The following is an 18,075-nucleotide window of genomic DNA, read 5'->3' on the forward strand; positions in this document are numbered from 1 at the left end:
TACTCATGATGCTTACGAAATCAAAAACAGAGAAATAAAAGCTCTTGTTAATTCTTTCATGTGCAAAAGAATCACAGCGCCAAAAATCTTAGCAAGTGCCTGCCGCGCAGAGATCTTGCACTCTGTAAGTTTTAGTTCCTTTCAGTTACTTAGCAAGAAATGTAATGGTCACAGCATTAGATATAACACTGTGTCACAAGCAAGAGAGAGCTATAAGTGTTCTGGGGCCACAGCCTTGCTTATGGAAAGAATTTTTATGGATTTCTGGACACAATAAGGAAATCTAAAATAAAGTTTCAAACCCAGTGATCTACTTCTGTTGTAAAACCTACCTATAATCAACTACCTTCAAGAGATAAAGATATATCTATGAATTAAGCCATACCGGTATTTTTGAGAACTTTCTGGTTTTCTTTCACCCTTGATTCTGCGCAAAGGAATGGAGGAAAACTGTTTTCCAAGGCTTTACAGAAAACAAACAGAAAAAAACAATCAGTCATTCTAATGATAACAAAAAAGTGTCTTGTTAAGTGTGTTGGGTTTGCGTGGCAAAGTTTTGGTAGCGGGGGTGCTACAGGGGGGGCTTCTGTGAGAAGCTGCTAGAAGCTTCCCCTGTGTCTGATAGAGCCAATGCCAGCCGGCTCCAAGACGGACCCACCACTGGCCAAGGCCAAGCCAATCAGCGCCTCTGTGATAACATATTTAAGAAGAAAAAAACCACAGTTAGAGAGCTTTTCCAGCCAGAGAGAGGAGTGAGAAGATGTAAGAAACTCTGCAGACACCAAGGTCAGTGACGAAGGAGGGGGAGGAGGTGCTCCAGGCACCGGAGCAGAAATTCCCCTGCAGCCCCTGGAGAAGACCATGGTGAAGCAGGCTGTCCCCCTGCAGCCCATGGAGGAAGGATGAGGGGGTGTAGAGATTCCACCTGCAGCCCATGGAGGACCCCATGCTGGAGCAGGTGGATGCACCTGAAGGAGGCTGTGGCCCTGTGGGAAGCCCATGCTGGAGCAAGCTCCTGGCAGGACCTGTGGCCCCATGGAGAGAGGAGCCCACGCCAGAGCAGGTTTGCTGGCAGGACTTGTGACCCCGTGGGGGACCCACGCTGGAGCAGTTTGCTCCTGAAGGTCTGCACCCCATGGGAGAGACCCATGCTGGAGCAGTTCGTGAAGGACTGTAGCCCGTGGGAGAGACTCACATTGGAGAAGTTTGTGAAGGACTGTCTCCCGTGAGAGGGACTCCATACTGGAGCAGGGGAACGATGAGAGGAGTCCTCCCCCAAGGATGAAGAAGCGGCAGAAACACCGTGTGATGAACTGACCGTAACCCCCATTCCCCGTCCCCCTGTGCCACTGAAGGGGGGGGGCAGGGGTTGCAGGTTGAAGCCAGCAGTGAAGTTGAGCCCATGAAGATGGGAGGGGTGGGGGGAGGTGTTTTAAGATTTGATTTTCTTTCTCATTCCTCTGTTTTGCTTAGTAATAAATTAGATGAATTTTCCTCTCTAAGTTCAGTCTGTTTCGTTTGTGACGATGATTAGTGAGTGATCTCTCCCTGTCCTTATCTCAACCCATAAGCTTTTTGTTATACTTTTTCTCCCCTGTCTAGTGAACAAGGGGAGTGATAGAGCAGCTCTGGTGGGCACCTGGCCCCAGCCAGGGTCAACACACCACATTAAGTTTGCAAAAGATCTGGAATACAAGCCCTATGTATTTGTATTTCACAAGAAAGAAGGCTTGATAATACGGAGTAGGAGGGTGAGGTGGTGGGACCAAAATCTCTATTTAAAAACCATGAATCAGGTAAAACTTTAGACTGCTACTATCTCAAATGTGTTGGAAATAATGATAAATAAAACGTTTATTCAATGGTATCAAGATGCAAAATCTCCTCTGGCATCCCCTCTGATTAGAAGCATCAAATAAAAAACAAAAAATAAAACTCATCTTGCCTTAAATCATTAATAAACTAATTTATCTAGCTTAAGCTAACTTGGGTTTTTACCCAAGGTAAGCACCTGAACAGTCCTCTGAACTTCTGAATGATCATCCATATCCTGAAAATGAATATGCTTATAATACTCTGCTCAACTGGTGTCTACATTGAATAAAGCCCAGCGATTGTATCATGTTTCTTTTACATAATTCTCAGCAATTCTTAATTCAGTATTTAGGAGGAGTAGGGGAAATTACTTTATTCAGTTAAGACTAGTATTTGGAGCTTCATCTCACCTATAAAAGAGGAAAAATACCTCAAGTGCCAAATGACTGCCTATGAATGAGATTTAACTAAGGCACTATTTTCTAAACTCTGTTTGCTTTTAGCTAGAAGCTAATTTAAATAGGTAAACTTAAATCTATAGTCAAGTTTTAGTTATCAGTCACATATTGAAAAAGCACTGACAGGTATGATCAGAAATAAACACAAAATGGAAAGAACTGCAGAGACAAAAGTCAACAATCTAAAAGTTTTTACACAACAGCAGGTTATCTGTCATTGCTGGAAAGGATTTCCTTTGCTTGTTAAGCTTTATAATCCCAACTATCTTCAATATGAACTTTTATAGCCATATGCATATAATTAAAAGATATATTTCTTATTCTAGTAATTCTAGTAATTTCAAGAACAGTTTGGATGATACTTAGTAGATTTTCCTACTCAAAACATTCATGCAGAGAGTTAAACCATTTCTATGTACTTTAATTGAAACCTGAAACATTCCTGTCTTAAATTTACATTTGTCTTAGCATTTTTTCTGATTTATTCTAAAATTTCCCATTACAGTAGCCTTATTCTGCATATGCAAATAAGGCCCTCCAGACAGAAAGATCTGAGGCAATTGAATTCTTTCAAAACCAGTGAAGTTATGTTAAGGGTCTTAACTAAACCTACAAAACCAAAAAACAGTCTTAAAGGCTAAAAGGAGTTATAGTAAAAGTTCAATGGTACTTCTTATTCAACACATTTAAATTTTAGTATTTTTAGAACAGTAAACTTTCACCGAAGTCTAAGCTCATTTACACTTAGTACATTCTTAAAGACTTCAGAAAACCTTGAAAGAGAGTATGTTAGGAAAAAGTCTGTAACCATGGGGAAGAAATACAATTGCTTAACCACATTATTCTGGTTTATATGAAACTGTTTTAAAATCCCTGTTAAAAATGTCTCTTTCTTTTTGTTTAAAGCATCAGTTATAATAAACGAATCACTCAGAAGTAATTCAAAATGTTCTCTCCTGGGCATCATGAGGTAGTAGCTTTGCTCAATTTTCTCATTTTTAAAGGGAATTTCCACTTTTTGAACTTTCAATGTTTTTAATTTTTCATCTAATCTGATAGAAAACTATACATCAACTGTGTGCATTTACTTAATGTTAAAATAAATTAGTTGATCAAAAGGACAGAATACAGTAGGATAGGAGGTACTCTGGTCAAACGGAAAAACCTAAGGTAATACCCCAGTTATTGTTTCAGTCTCAATCTGGACAGTCTGCCAAAAAATGAAGGACTTGTTGCTTTCTTAAAAAAAAAAAAAAAAAAAAAAAAAAAAAAAGAATTCCACTACTTAATCCACAAGCAGTTTATTTTTCCTTATGTAGTCAAAATCTGTTTCATTGCTTGTATGCATATAAATCTGTTTACATCCTGGCTACCTACTGAAGGAGTCGCAATTGTACATTTCAATCACACATGGTAAAGAGCACATTCTCATTAAATCTATAGGAAACAGATTAGTGCTGCCATCCGGTTATAACTAAACTTTTATCCACTACAGAAATATACAAACACTCTGTAAAATATGTCTAGATGATTCACCCAAAAGAAGCAAGAACACTCAGAGAAACACTGCTTGCTTTTATTGATTTCTTCCAACCCTCAAGCCATGAGGAATTACTCTCAACTAACACAACTAGTTAAACTTGCTTTATACTGGTTTTAGATGCTATAATGAAGTTACCTGTCATTAATGATCCAGTTCAGACACAGATTGAGGGAATTGAGGTTTTTGCATCTCTTTACTATTTCCATCACGGTTTCATTGTCCAGTTCTGTGATATGACGTAGATCCAAGCTGGAAAGGTTTCTCAGCTATTGAGACAAATACGATAGAAAGAAATAATCTGAAATTTGTTCACATACATAAATGTTATAAAAAACATTAAACTTTTTGGAATCATGTAAAATATGTGTGAGCTAGTCAAGAAAGATGAGATTACTATATTTTTCACAAAAAGGAAACATATCAGAGACACTAACAGAATCCAACTTCAGCAAATTTGGAATTCAGGCACACAGTTACTCCATGAAATCAAGACACTATCACGCATGGTCCAATACATCTACAACAGATGCCTAGGCATTCCTCCTTTTAACTATATGGAGTGTAAGATACCAAGGTAGCATACCAGCTCATTTAATTATAAGAGAAATAGGGCATGGAAGGAAGGGGAGACAGCACATTTGTGCTTAGATTCAAATGCATGCAATTAAAGACTCCAGGGTCTAAGGCTTTCAAACTAAGTAAATACTAAAAACTCCCTGGAAAATACAGTATTTGTACTGTACTCTCACCTGTACAGCCATCAATAACAATTTGGATATTCTGAACAACAAAAGTTAGTCACAGAACAATATGATTAAGATTTATGCACTGATTAATCTGATTTATTATGATGGTTAATCATCATAACGACCTTCAAAAGCAAACAAAACCCTCTTACTATTTTCATGAGCTATGGATTCAAAGAAGAAAATTTTTACAGATTTCTGCAGTATCCTTAAACAATGGATCAGTTTAGTCATAATAACCTTCAAGTACTGTTTGCTTTTTAAGCTGTCTGAAATAATCTCTGTTATACTCTGGAAAAAAAATTGCATTAGGTAATACTGACACTTTAATTAAATTTACCTTCCCTGTAAGAGAATGAAAATAATCCTATTCAGTGATTTAAATCACTAAGGATTCAATTAAGTAAAGGCATACAACTGAGATCATATAATTGGTCCACTTCAGTAGTTAATTATTAATTCAATATATTTAAGGAAAAAAAAATAAAGAAAGAAAAAGGAAAGAAAAAGAAAAAAAAAGAAGAATGGGGAAAAAAAGAGGACTTCAAATGCAGGACTTCTATGAAACTGGTGTTCTGGTGTTTTGTTCCAGAAGTTTTAAACATTCTCCAAAGTCAAGCTGAAGATAAACCGCATACTGCTTGCAAAAATTCTGCTGAACAAGTATAAAATTAAGGAACCTGATGTCTGACAAACAACTGCAGGCTATGTCTATAGGAAGTAGGACAATAATATTCCTATTATTAAGATACTACCACCGGTGTACTTTAGAGGTGCTTGTTGTAATCCCATTGAACTTCTGATAATCTTATTTGTCTATTAAGTAGAAAAGCACATAATGATTGATAGTGTTGGTAAAACTGACCAATTTTACAGGTTCCGTCTCTCTGCATTTCATACTGCTCTAGCAGGAAGTTTAAAAGATTTACCTTCTGTGCACCCAAAAAAGCTCACAACAAATCCCTCATTTTTACTGCATAAATTACCAGGAACAGAGGAAGCTTAGAGCAACTTGAGTTTTCCTCACCTTCATACAGCTATTCATATTGGATGCTTCAGCCTTTACACTATGTTGGCAATAACATGGCCAATGCTTATGACAGGAAATAAACCTACTGCACAATTCAACAATGCATACGCTCTATGACAGTAAACAAATACTTACCAGGTCACCTCAAAGACAAGTAGAAAGTCTTCCCATTAGGAAAGCCAGAATTGTTAACTAAAACATGTTTTCTTTCATGACAACACTCTTATTATGAGCAGGTGACAATACTGGTGATTCTTTTGTCAGTATTATTACTTAGAGTAAAAACCACTTACACTAAAGATAAATCAATGCATGGAGGTCAGTGCTGCTTTAAAAAGTGTCTAAGATGGCTTCAAATTAGGTAAGAGGTAACAGTAGAGTATCTACCTCATTGAGGCAATGATGAATGCAGTAGAAAGAATTCCTAATTCTCCAGGAAAAAAAGACTTTTGCACTGCATGGGTAGATTCAATTTCCTAGTATTCTTACTGACCAAATTAACAGCGTTTCCAAGTTAGATTTTGTTCTTTACCATCAGACGAGAATGATTGTTCTCTCACTGTTTCTTTCTTTAATCCTAATAATGGTCTACCATTATATTCAATATACAGTAACTCAACCCTCACTTGCCTTTTTTACTGTGACATTCATTCATTTTAAACAGCCTACCTGACACCAGACCTACTTGGTAGGTTAATTCTTCTTTTTATCAGGCACAACGTACTCAATCCATAAAACCTTACTGTCTTCGAAGTTTGAAGAGACTACTTCAGAATGATACTAACTCCTCAAACATAATTTGATCTATACAACCTCACTACTGCTATTTCAGATGAGTGAATGACTTTCAAGAGCTGCAGAACTGGATACACACTCCCTTAAGTACTGCACCTTCTGCCATGATTTTGTGTTGATCATGACAAGTGAAAAGAATACCCCTTTGCCTATTTATATTACAGGTATCAACATCTTATTACTGGTCAGAGAATTGTTATAAATGTGTATGTTACCATTTTTAATTAAAAAAGTGGGATGGATGCTTTAATGACAAATATCCTATTTTATATTTTACCTGAAAAATTAATTGTAAGGTGTTAATGCCACAATGCTGAATTCTTTATTAATCATTAGTAGTATAAAAAAATGGCAAGAAAAATTACGTAAATTTTATATTCTACCTCTAACCCTCGTATCTCACAGTAGTATGATATAAAAAAAATAAACTTCTTTGAAGTAGACAATTGGGATGTTCAAATCTACAGTGCATGCATAAAGCGTTAGGTTAAAATAGCATACCTTTAATTAGCATTTTTCCACAGGAAAACGATATTCTGTGACTAAAATATTCAATCTTAGGGCATTAGGATGAATAAAGTTTTTCCTTTTGTTTTTTTCAATCAAAACCAATTTTCTTCATGTAGCAATTTCAGGGCCATTCTTCTATAGACATTCACACTTTTCTTCAACTCTAAATTTTATAGCTCCACAAAGAATGCTCAGCATGAGCAGAATTTAAACTTTGAACTCAACTCCAGCAGACAAAATGTTTTAACTAAAAAGGAAGTACTTAATGTGACAATAAAACAGACAATGCAAATAGTAGACAGAGGGCTTAAAAATATGAAATAGAAAATAAGACAAAAGAATGAAAAGAAATCAAGAACAGTTAAACTAATTTTCTGTGCTACAAATACACACAACCTTGCTCAAATTACTGAATATTGACTCAGTGTTAAAATTGTATGAGATAGTATAATAGCAGCATTTAAATTTCAGAGGGAGTACAGTTAGATGAATGAGATTAGAAGGGAACAGGATGTTGGTCCCTTCCTCTCAGTCCCACTAACACAGAATTGACAGCCCAGTATGTAAAGATTTTGTGAGGAGATTGCCTGTTAAAAGGTATCGAAAGGTAATTGTTCCACTGTGAATGACAGATGAAAGGAACCACTTAGATCACAAAATGGTTTTGGACAAAGGAAGTTTGAAAAACAGAGCTTCAGTTCTTTTAAAAAGATATTAAAATTAAAAAATTAAATACTACTATTTTTAAGAAATTACCTACTACTTTTGAATCTCAAATATTTTAAATTCAGATAAAATAATTTTTGTTCAATACTTTCATTGGTTGGTTTAAATGACATTTTATGGAGATTGATATATTTAAAGATTCAGACATTATCATACTCTTTTTGTGCCTGAATGTTATGGAATATATGAGATTTCTATCTTGATTACTGGAACTTGTAATATTAAAATATGTGCAATGCTAATCAAGAAGCTAGAGCATTTGAAAACTATCATAAGGAAAAAAAAAAGAGAGAGAAAATATGCCTCATTTGTGATTGTTCCAAGTTTAGGATAAATTTCGTATACTTTAGATGATAAAAAATTACTATTACCATTGGTATCACAGCTAATTTTTTAAGCATTGGGTGTATCAACTCCAGTGAATATTTAGCTGTTATTGTAGGGGGCTACTAATATTTTCTTTTTTTTTTTATTCCTGTGGTGGCCTAACCCTGGCTGGAGGCCATGTGCCCACCAGAGCCGCTGCCCTATCACTCCCCCTCCTTAACTACACAGAGGAGAAAAAGGTCTAACGAAATGTTTGTGGGGTGAGATAAGGACAGGGAGAGATCACTCGCCAATTACTGTCATGGGCAAAACAGACTGAACTTAGAGAGAAAATTCACCTAATTTATTACCAAGCAAAACAGAGTAGGGGAATGAGAAATAAAACCAGATCTTAAAAAAACACCTCCCCCCACCCCTCCCTTCTTCCCGGGCTTAACTTCACTCCCAGTTTCAACCTCCTCCCCCCTCAGCGGCACAGGGGGACGGGGAATGGGGGTTGCGGTCAGTTCATCACACAGTGTTTCTGCTGCTTCTTCATCCTCGGGGGAGGACTCCTCTCATTATTCCCCTGCTCCAGTGTGGGGTCCCTCTCACAGGAGACAGTCCTCCACCAGCTTCTCCAACATGAGTCCTTCCCATGGGCTACAGTTCTTCACGAACTGCTCCAGCATGGGTCTCTCCAATGGGGTGCAGACCTTCAGGAGCAAACTACTCCAGTGTGGGTCTTACACAGTCTATAGCACCACATCAGTTAAAGAATCAAGCCAATCCTCATGAAGAATTGCCCAGAATCATTATGTTCAGAAAGCCTTACTTAATGACTTTTTGCTATGATTAGAATACTAACATTTAAAAAGACATCTTATTTAATGCAAACAGATTCAAATAAATCATATGCCTTATTATGAAATATAGTTCATTATATAAATTGATTAAAAAACTGTTTTCTCTAGACCTAGCCAAAGAAGAACAATCATGTTCTTAGTTAGGAATCATGATTTTTGTATTAGAAGGTATGCTGAAATATTACCATAAAAAGAGCATAAAGTAGAGAGCAATTCGTGTCAAAACAAATCAGCTACTAAAGAAAGGGACCATACAGTACCTCAGTTTAGAAATGGCTCTTGCAAAATCAATCTTGTCATGTGTAGATTAGCATTATATATCTGTCAAGCTGATAATGTCTGCAATGAATGACTCCTAAATATTTGCTCTATAAATCTGAATTTTGATGGACTTCATGCTGACCACCAACTCAGACACAGGTATGACTGAGTTAGATTGGACATGGCTCTTGGGTAACAATTATGAGACAAAGAAAGAATGAAGATCACATTATTAAAAAAAAAAAAGTTTTCTCATATAAACTGACATCATATACTGGTGATTAGAAGAATAATTTAGAACTTTTTTCTAATAAGATGTTGTCCAAGGATTCACGCTTATTTAGACGAAAATGTCTGTAATAAACTTTACCAGACGTACTCTGTCAGAAGTACATGGTGTAGAAGCACAGACAGTTATAACGCGACAAAGCAATTTCTCTTGCATCTATATCAGAACTCAAAGGAAGAAGGCAAGGAAGCGGCTTGGTAATAAAACTATGTGTATATATTGAGATTTGCTGATGCCAGCTGTTAAAATTCTACTACAAGTGCAACAATTACACTGCTGAGAGGCAATTACCACAAGAGGGGAAGAAAATACCACCACTTCTGGGGCCAAAGATATAAAATTTAAAAAGTCACTACATCACTAGTTAGCATATAGAATTTCTTATTCACACTTAGCTAATTAAGAAAAATTACCCAAATGGTTGGTTATTTTGTTTTCAGTGCAATTAGCTACTATGCATAGGTACTTTGCAGGTTTGTATAGATCTTTGCGTTCACAGGAGGAAAAAAAAAAGTGAAAAGTAAAAATAACCAGCAATAAACTCTTGAGAGACAAGGATTTGAGGAGGGAAGAGAGGAAACAAGGAAAAAATCATGTAGGGAAAGATAAGTAAATGATAAAACAAGTGAGAAAAAAGATGAAACAAGGAAACAATAGTTGGGGATGTACTGAAAACAGAAGATAAAAACTACAACATTATATCCAGTACGTGTTCTTCCCCCCACCACAGAAACAAAACTGAGAAATTGACGTGGTTTAGCCCCAGCCGGTAGCTGGGTGCCACGCACTACTCACTCACCCCTCCCCCGGCGGGATGGGGAGGAGAACAGGAAAAAAAACAACGGCAAAGCCTCGAGGGTTGGGATAAGGGCAGTTTACTGGGACAGCAAGGGAGAGGGAAACAATCAACAACAGTACTGATAACAGATATTCACAATGGGTGATAATAGAGAACAATTTACCAATCCAACCACCGACCCACTGGATGCTCAACCTGTCTGGGAGCCATGCGGAACCCGCCCCTGCCCGACTAGCCCCCTTTTATGGTGAGCATGATGTCACATGGTATGGAATAGCCCCCGGCCAGCTTGGGTCAGCTGTCCTGGCTCCTTGTGAAATTAACTCTATCCTTGCCAGAACCAGGACATTATCCACCCCTTATTCTATACCATCTACGTCATGCCCAGATTATTTCACAGATCTCATTCCCTTAATTCTACAGGCTATCGCCTGTCAAGTTCATTTAGTCCATGGCTTTTGGGTTCCATCTGCCATTACAGTCTCTCAGAGCAGGAGCAATGGTGCGTGCTACTGGATTGTTGCACGCTACATCCAGAGTTTTCACGGCCGGTGTATCTGGTGTGGTCCATGATCACAGTCTGGATGTCAAAGATGTAATTTTTTAATGAAGTTCCTGGGCACCAGTTGAAGTCAGTTCTAGTTCCATCATCATGGCACTTTGTTCAGTTCCAAAGTCCATCCTTCATTAGTTTTGGGTGATTCTTATGGTCATACCATTGATACAGTATATAGCTATTAATATCATACAATTTGATTTATTGGCTATTTTCACCTAAAATCAAATCCCCTTGGGGTACACACCAGACTTCCCCATCTTTTCTCACCACCCACCAAGTGCACCCTGGTCCCTGAGCAAAAGCAATCCCACAGATGGGCTTGCCTTTGCCTGAAGCAGGGATAACCCAAACTGTTTTACCCAACATATTTTTCATGCGCACTACAGGAACTTTATCCCCTTCTACTGGGCGTGGAAGTTTTGATTGGGCAGGGCCAGCTCGATTGGCAGATCCCCTAGTGTTAACTAACCAGGTGGCCTTTGCTAAATGGGTGTCCCAGTGTTTGAGGGTCCCACCACCCATTGCTCTCAGGGTAGTTTTTAGCAGTCCATTGTACCTTTCAATTTTCCCAGAGGCTGGTGCATGGTAGGGGATGTGATACACCCACTCAATACCATGCTCTTTGGCCCAGGTGTCTATGAGGTTGTTCCGAAAATGAGTCCCATTGTCTGACTCAATTCTATCTGGGGTGCCATGTCGCCACAGGACTTGCTTTTCAAGACCCAGGATGGTGTTCCGGGCAGTGGCATGGGGCACAGGATATGTTTCCAACCATCCAGTGGTTGCTTCCACCATTGTAAGAACATAACGCTTGCCTTGGCGGGTTTGTGGGAGCGTGATGTAGTCGATTTGCCATGCTTCCCCATATTTATATTTCAACCATCGGCCTCCGTACCACAGAGGCTTTACCCGCTTGGCTTGCTTGATGGCGGCGCATGTTTCACATTGATGGATGACCTGTGAGATGGCGTCCATGCTCAAGTCACCCCTCGATCACGGGCCCATCTATATGTCACATCTCTTCCTTGATGGCCTGAGGTGTCATGGGCCCACCGAGCTATGAACAATTCAACCCTTACGCTGCCAGTCCAAATCCACCTGAGCCACTTCAATCTTGGCAGCCTGATCCACCTGCTGATTGTTCTGATGTTCCTCTGTGGCCCGACTCTTGGGTACGTGGGCATCTACATGGCGTACCTTTACAACTAGCTTCTCTAGCTGGGCAGCAATATCTTGCCACAATGGGGCAGCCCAGATGGGTTTGCCTCTGCGTTGCCAGTTGTTTCGCTTCCACTGCTGTAACCACCCCCACAGGGCATTGGCCACCATCCATGAGTCAGTATAGAGGTACAGTGTTGGCCACTTTTCTCTTTCAGCAATATCTAAAGCCAGCTGGATGGCTTTCACCTCTGCGAACTGGCTTGATTCACCTTCTCCTTCAGCAGCTTCTGCAACTCGCCATGTAGGACTCCATACAGCGGCCTTCCACCTTCGATGCTTTCCCACGATGCGGCAGGACCCATCAGTGAAGAGGGCATATGGTTTCTCATCTTCTGTTAGTTTATTATACGGTGGGGCTTCTTCAGCACGTGTCACCTCCTCCTCTGGCGACATTCCGAAATCTTTCCCTTCTGGCCAGTCTGTGATCACTTCCAGAATTCCTGGACGACTGGGGCTTCCTATTCGAGCCCGCTGTGTAATCAGTGCAACCCACTTACTCCACGTAGCATCGGTTGCATGATGTGTAGAAGGAGCCCTCTCTTTGAACATCCAGCCCAGCACTGGCAGTCGGGGTGCCAGGAGGAGCTGTGCTTCAGTGCCAATCACCTCTGAAGCAGCTCGAACTCCTTCATAGGCTGCCAATATCTCCTTTTCCATTGGAGTGTAGCGGGCCTCAGATCCTCTGTATCCCCGACTCCAAAACCCCAGGGGTCGACCTCGAGTCTCCCCTGGTGCTTTCTGCCAGAGACTCCAGGTAGGGCCATTCTCCCCGGCTGCGGTGTACAACACATTTTTTACATCTGGTCCTGCCCGGACTGGCCCAAGAGCTACGGCATGAACTATTTCCTGTTTAATTTGTTCAAAAGCTTGTCGTTGCTCAGGGCCCCATTTAAAATCATTCTTCTTCCAGGTTACGTGGTAGAGAGGGCTTACTATCAGACTGTAATTCGGAATGTGCATTCTCCAGAAACCCACAACGCCTAAGAAGGCCTGTGTCTCCTTTTTGTTGGTTGGTGGAGACATGGCTGCTATTTTGTTGATAATATCCATTGGGATCTGACGCCGCCCATCATGCCACCTTATTCCTAAAAACTGGATTTCCTGCGCAGGCCCCTTCACCTTACTTCGTTTTATGGCAAAGCCAGCCTGCAGCAGGATTTGGATTATTTTCTTCCCTTTCTCAGAAACTTCCTCTGCTGAGTTGCCCCATACAATGATGTCATCAATGTATTGCAGGTGCTCTGGGGCTTCACCCTTTTCTAGTGCAGTCTGGATCAGTCCATGGCAAATGGTGGGGCTGTGTTTCCACCCCTGGGGCAGTCGATTCCAGGTGTACTGGACACCCCTCCAAGTGAAGGCAAACTGTGGCCTGCACTCTGCTGCCAAAGGGATCGAGAAAAATGCATTAGCTATATCAATTGTGGCATACCATTTGGCTGCCTTTGACTCCAGTTCATATTGAAGCTCCAGCATGTCTGGCACAGCAGCACTCATCGGTGGTGTGACTTCATTCAGGCCACGATAGTCTACCATCGGCCTCCACTCTCCATTGGACTTCCGCACTGGCCATATGGGACTGTTAAAGGGTGAGCGGGTTCTGCTGATCACTCCCTCACCCTCCAGTTGACGAATTAGCTCGTGGATGGGAACCAGGGAGTCTCTGTTGGTGCGGTAATGCCGCCGGTGCACAGTTGTGGTAGCAATCGGCACCTGTTGCTCTTCAACCCTCAGCAACCCTACAACAGAAGGTTCCTCCGAGAGACCGGGCAAACTAGACAATGGTTCAATTTCCTCCGCTTCCAAAGCAGCTATTCCAAAAGCCCACCGGTAGCCTTTTGGATCTTTGAAATACCCTTTCCGGAGGTAATCTATGCCCAGGATGCACGGAGCCTCTGGCCCAGTCACAATGGGGTGCTTTTGCCACTCATTCCCAGTTAGACTTACTTCAGCTTCCAACAGAGTCAACTGTTGGGATCCCCCCGTCACACCAGAAATAGATATCGGTTCCACCCCTTCATAGTTTGATGGCAGTAAGGTACACTGTGCACCAGTGTCCACTAGGACTTTGTACTCTTGTGGGTCCGATGTGCCAGGCCATCGGATCCACACAGTCCAATAAACCCTATTGTCCCTTTCCTCCACCTGGCTGGAGGCAGGGCCCCTCTAATCCTGCTCATCATAGTCACTATTCACCTCTTGCAAAAAGGACTTAGAAGTCCCTTCAAGAGGATCATAAGTACGATCGGGCCTTTCACTTGGTCTGGGGGGCTGCCGGGTGGAAACTGGAGCGGCATTCATTCTGGAAGAGTCCCTTTTTACAGCTGTCTTGCCTTGTAACTCATGTACTCGTGCCCGCAGGGTTGAGGTAGGCTTCCCATCCCATTTCCTCATGTCTTCTCCGTGGTCACGCAGATAGAACCACAGGATATCTCGTGGTGTGTATGCTCTATATCCCCTCTCTGGAGCAGAAAAACGCTTACTCCTAACAGCTGCAATACGGGTCTGTACAGGTGGGGAGTAAGATATATCCTCTTTGAGTTGCCGGACGTCCTGGGACAGTTTCTCCACAGCTGAGACGAGGGAGGAAGAAAGGCTCTCTTCATATTGCCGGAGTCGGCCAGCCACTTCGTCCACTGTGGGTGCCTCTTCACTTTTCCAGTCGATGACTGCCAGTGAGTTGGCGTATGATGATGGTGCACTTTGTACAAATTTTCTCCACATGGGTCGGGTACACTGGACTTCATCGGGGTCTGTGGGCAACTGTGCATTGTCCGGATCATAATAAACCATCTCCCACACAGCTAATTCCCTCAGATATTGGATACCTCTCTCCATAGTGGTCCACTTGCCTGGCCGACATACAACATCTTCACTGAAAGGATACCTTTCCCTCACACTTGACAGGAGTTGCCTCCAGAGGCTGAGGGCCTGTGCCTTCTTCCCAATTGCCTTGTCAATTCCCCCTTCCCTAGACAAGGAACCTAGCTGCTTGGCCTCCCTGCCCTCCAGTTCCAGGCTACTGGCCCCGTTATCCCAGCAGCGGAGCAGCCAGGTAATAATGTGCTCCCCTGGAAGGCGGCTGAAATCTTTCCGCATATCTCGCAGCTCACTCAGGGACAGGGATCGGGTGATCACTTCTGGTTCTGACTCTTCTTGTTCTCGTGATGGTCCCGATTCATCATCATCTTTCACTAAGCGAACCGATTTCCTTGTGTATTTCTTTTTGTGTATAGGGGTGACTGATACTGGTATGGGTTGATCTTTTGGCTCGGCTACAGTGCCTGTTGCAGGGGTTTGGGCAGCTGCGGGGCCTGTTGCAGGGGCTTGGGCAGCTGCGGGGCCTGTTGCAGGGGCTTGGGCAGCTGCGGGGCCTGTTGCAGGGGCTTGGGCAGCTGCGGGGCCTGTGGGTCTGCTCTCTCCCTCTGGGTGGTGCTGTCTACTCTCAAGCAGTGTTTGACAGATTGTGGCCAGGGCCCAGCACAGCGCAGTAAGTTGTGTCTCCTTAGAATCCCCACAGCATTTTCCTTTCAAATATTCTACCATTTTATCAGGGTCTTGCAGTTGTTCGGGAGTGAAGCTCCAAACCATTGGGGGTGAGAAGGTCTCTAGATACCCGCCCATAGTCTCCCACATGCCATGCCAGCCCTGACCATTCAGCCTTGGGGAAGATCCTTGGGTGGTATTCTTGAAACAATTTTTGCTAACCCTGAACAGGAGTTGGAAAGCATGCAGGACACATAGCAATAGGAATATACTGGCCTGAACATTCCAAGGGTATTCAAAATTCTCAAAAATTGTTGTAACCAACCAAAAGGGAAAAGGGGAGGTGAAAGAGTGAGAGAAGGTATCCCCCCCCTGTCTTTCCCATAGATTGGGTGTAATTATTAATCAGTTCTGAAAGATACTGACCGAGGTACGGGCCTGACAGAAATGCTACATACAAGTACCAGCTCAGACTCATGACCGTCGATGATATCTTATCATAAGTCATTATCACACAATACAACAACCTGAGAACATACACCCCTCTCCCAGAGATGATAAACAGGGCCGCAGGGATTACATAGAGTAAACATGGGTTTACAAACCAGAGCCATGTGACCAAACAGAACAGCATTATGACCACCGACTGTTTCAATAACATTATAGATGCTTATAACAACTTTGTTTTAACACACTTGGGTCAAACTTGTCGTTATCACAACCCTTGGTGCCCCACGTTGGGCGCCAAAAAAGACTGACGTGGTTTAGCCCCAGCCGGTAGCTGGGTGCCACGCACTACTCACTCACCCCTCCCCCGGCGGGATGGGGAGGAGAACAGGAAAAAAAACAACGGCAAAGCCTCGAGGGTTGGGATAAGGGCAGTTTACTGGGACAGCAAGGGAGAGGGAAACAATCAACAACAGTACTGATAACAGATATTCACAGTGGGTGATAACAAAGAACAATTTACCGATCTGACGACCGACCGGACGCTCAGCCTGTCCCGGAGCCACCGAACCCGCCCCTGCCCGACTGGCCCCCTTTTATGGTGAGCATGATGTCACATGGTATGGAATAGCCCCTGGCCAGCTTGGCTCACCTGTCCTGGCTCCTTGTGAAATTAACTCTATCCTTGCCAGAACCAGGACAGAAATGTTGGACTAATTTTTCTGATGTCATAGAACAGATCATTCAGATCTTTTGTGACACTGTTTCACACACTGAAGCAAAATAAAACATTCTAGGTCATCAGAACAAACCTTTGACTTCAACTATGAATTGCATATATATACACACTCCCTCTTTCTCCTTCTCTCTCCCCGTGTATGTATATGCAGTGCTTCTCATCTTGCCCAATAATTGCTATTTATTTTATGTGCATCTTCTGTAGTTTATAACAACTTCATGGAAAAAAAGGCACTAGTGTAATAACCTGGTTTTGCTTAAGAAGCAAATGTCACTATGTTCAGTAAAAAAATAATGAAAATCAATCCTGAATGGTTCTTCTTTTTCTAAGATATACAACATTTTTGCTACCATTCCCCACATTTAGCTATTTAAAAAGCTCTGTGATTCAGCAGCACTGTAATTCAGAATTTTTGAGTGCCAGTATTTTTAAAGAGAGCTGACATTACTAGGAGGAAAATACAGTAATAATAAACCACTCAATTTTTATACATCCATCAGCCTCAAAGCAATTTTACAACAGAGGCCAGTGCTGTTATCTCCAGTTTGCACACAGGAAGCAGAAGGACAGAAGCGAACTAGCTCTGCACAGCCTTGTGGGACACACTCACAGGCCACGTAGAGCAAAAAACCAGATTCTACATTCTCTAAGAACATGGGACTGGAATTATTACTAAGCACTTATGAAGTACTAGTTAAGAACTCAACACAAAATTGACCATAAGAAATACATGATGGTTAGAACAAAAAAATTATGTCATCAACAAATGAATTCCGGAAAAGACAGATGCAGCAGTTAAAGATCATCTTACTACTTCCCAGATAGTTGTTTTAACTCCCTGCTGGAGCTTATTTCCTCCAAAGAACTGTAGAAATGGAACATGTGTCTGTACCAGATGCTTCAGTGCAATTCAGAGTTTTAGTTAAAATTGCCTGCTGTACTACGAGGAAGCAACACTTCTCAGAGGACTCAGGTAGAAACACTATTGAAGTCACTACAGCAAGATTAACCAGGTATCACTTGTCAACAGTTTCAGAGTAAAGCAGCCTGAATTCCAATACAATTTCCTAGTCCCTGTATTACTGGAAAATCTACTTGCTCTTTTCCCCCTCGATATATGGCATCATCCCACTTGCCTATATTACATGCATGTATACCTCAGTTTAGAGTAGCAATAAATGTAAAAAAATACCTTGTTATTGTGCACAGAAAGTCACTTATACGTGACAGAACACTTAGCAAACCTTACAGAGACATCGTATCATAGAATACTTCAGGTTGGAAGGGACCTTTAAAGATCATCTAGTGCAACCCCTCTGCAATGAGCAGGGACATCTTCAATTAGATCAGGTTGCTCAGAGCCCCGTTCAACCTGACCTTGAATGTCTCCAGGGATGGGGCATCTACCACCTCTCTGGGCAACCCGATCCAGCGTTTCACCACCCTCATTGTAAAAAATTTCTTCTTTACATCTCCTCTGAA

General features: G+C 41.7%; 1 protein-coding gene across 4 annotated transcripts in view; it reads right to left on the reverse strand.

The window, feature by feature from the left end:
- The window catches only part of FBXL17 (F-box and leucine rich repeat protein 17), a 307,633-nt gene that overhangs the window by 197,458 nt on the left and 92,100 nt on the right, over positions 1-18,075 (reverse strand). For all 4 annotated transcript variants that reach the window (XR_008574640.1, XM_054809505.1, XM_054809506.1 and 1 more), the window contains exon 6: positions 3,952-4,082. Coding sequence is in view for 3 of the 4 variants with exons in the window: in XM_054809505.1 (XP_054665480.1) it covers positions 3,952-4,082 (131 nt within the window). In the remaining variant the exon portion in view is untranslated. The remainder of the gene's footprint in view (positions 1-3,951; positions 4,083-18,075) is intronic.

Source organism: Grus americana, chromosome Z (assembly GCF_028858705.1).
Source record: "Grus americana isolate bGruAme1 chromosome Z, bGruAme1.mat, whole genome shotgun sequence".
Lineage (NCBI taxonomy): Eukaryota > Metazoa > Chordata > Aves > Gruiformes > Gruidae > Grus > Grus americana.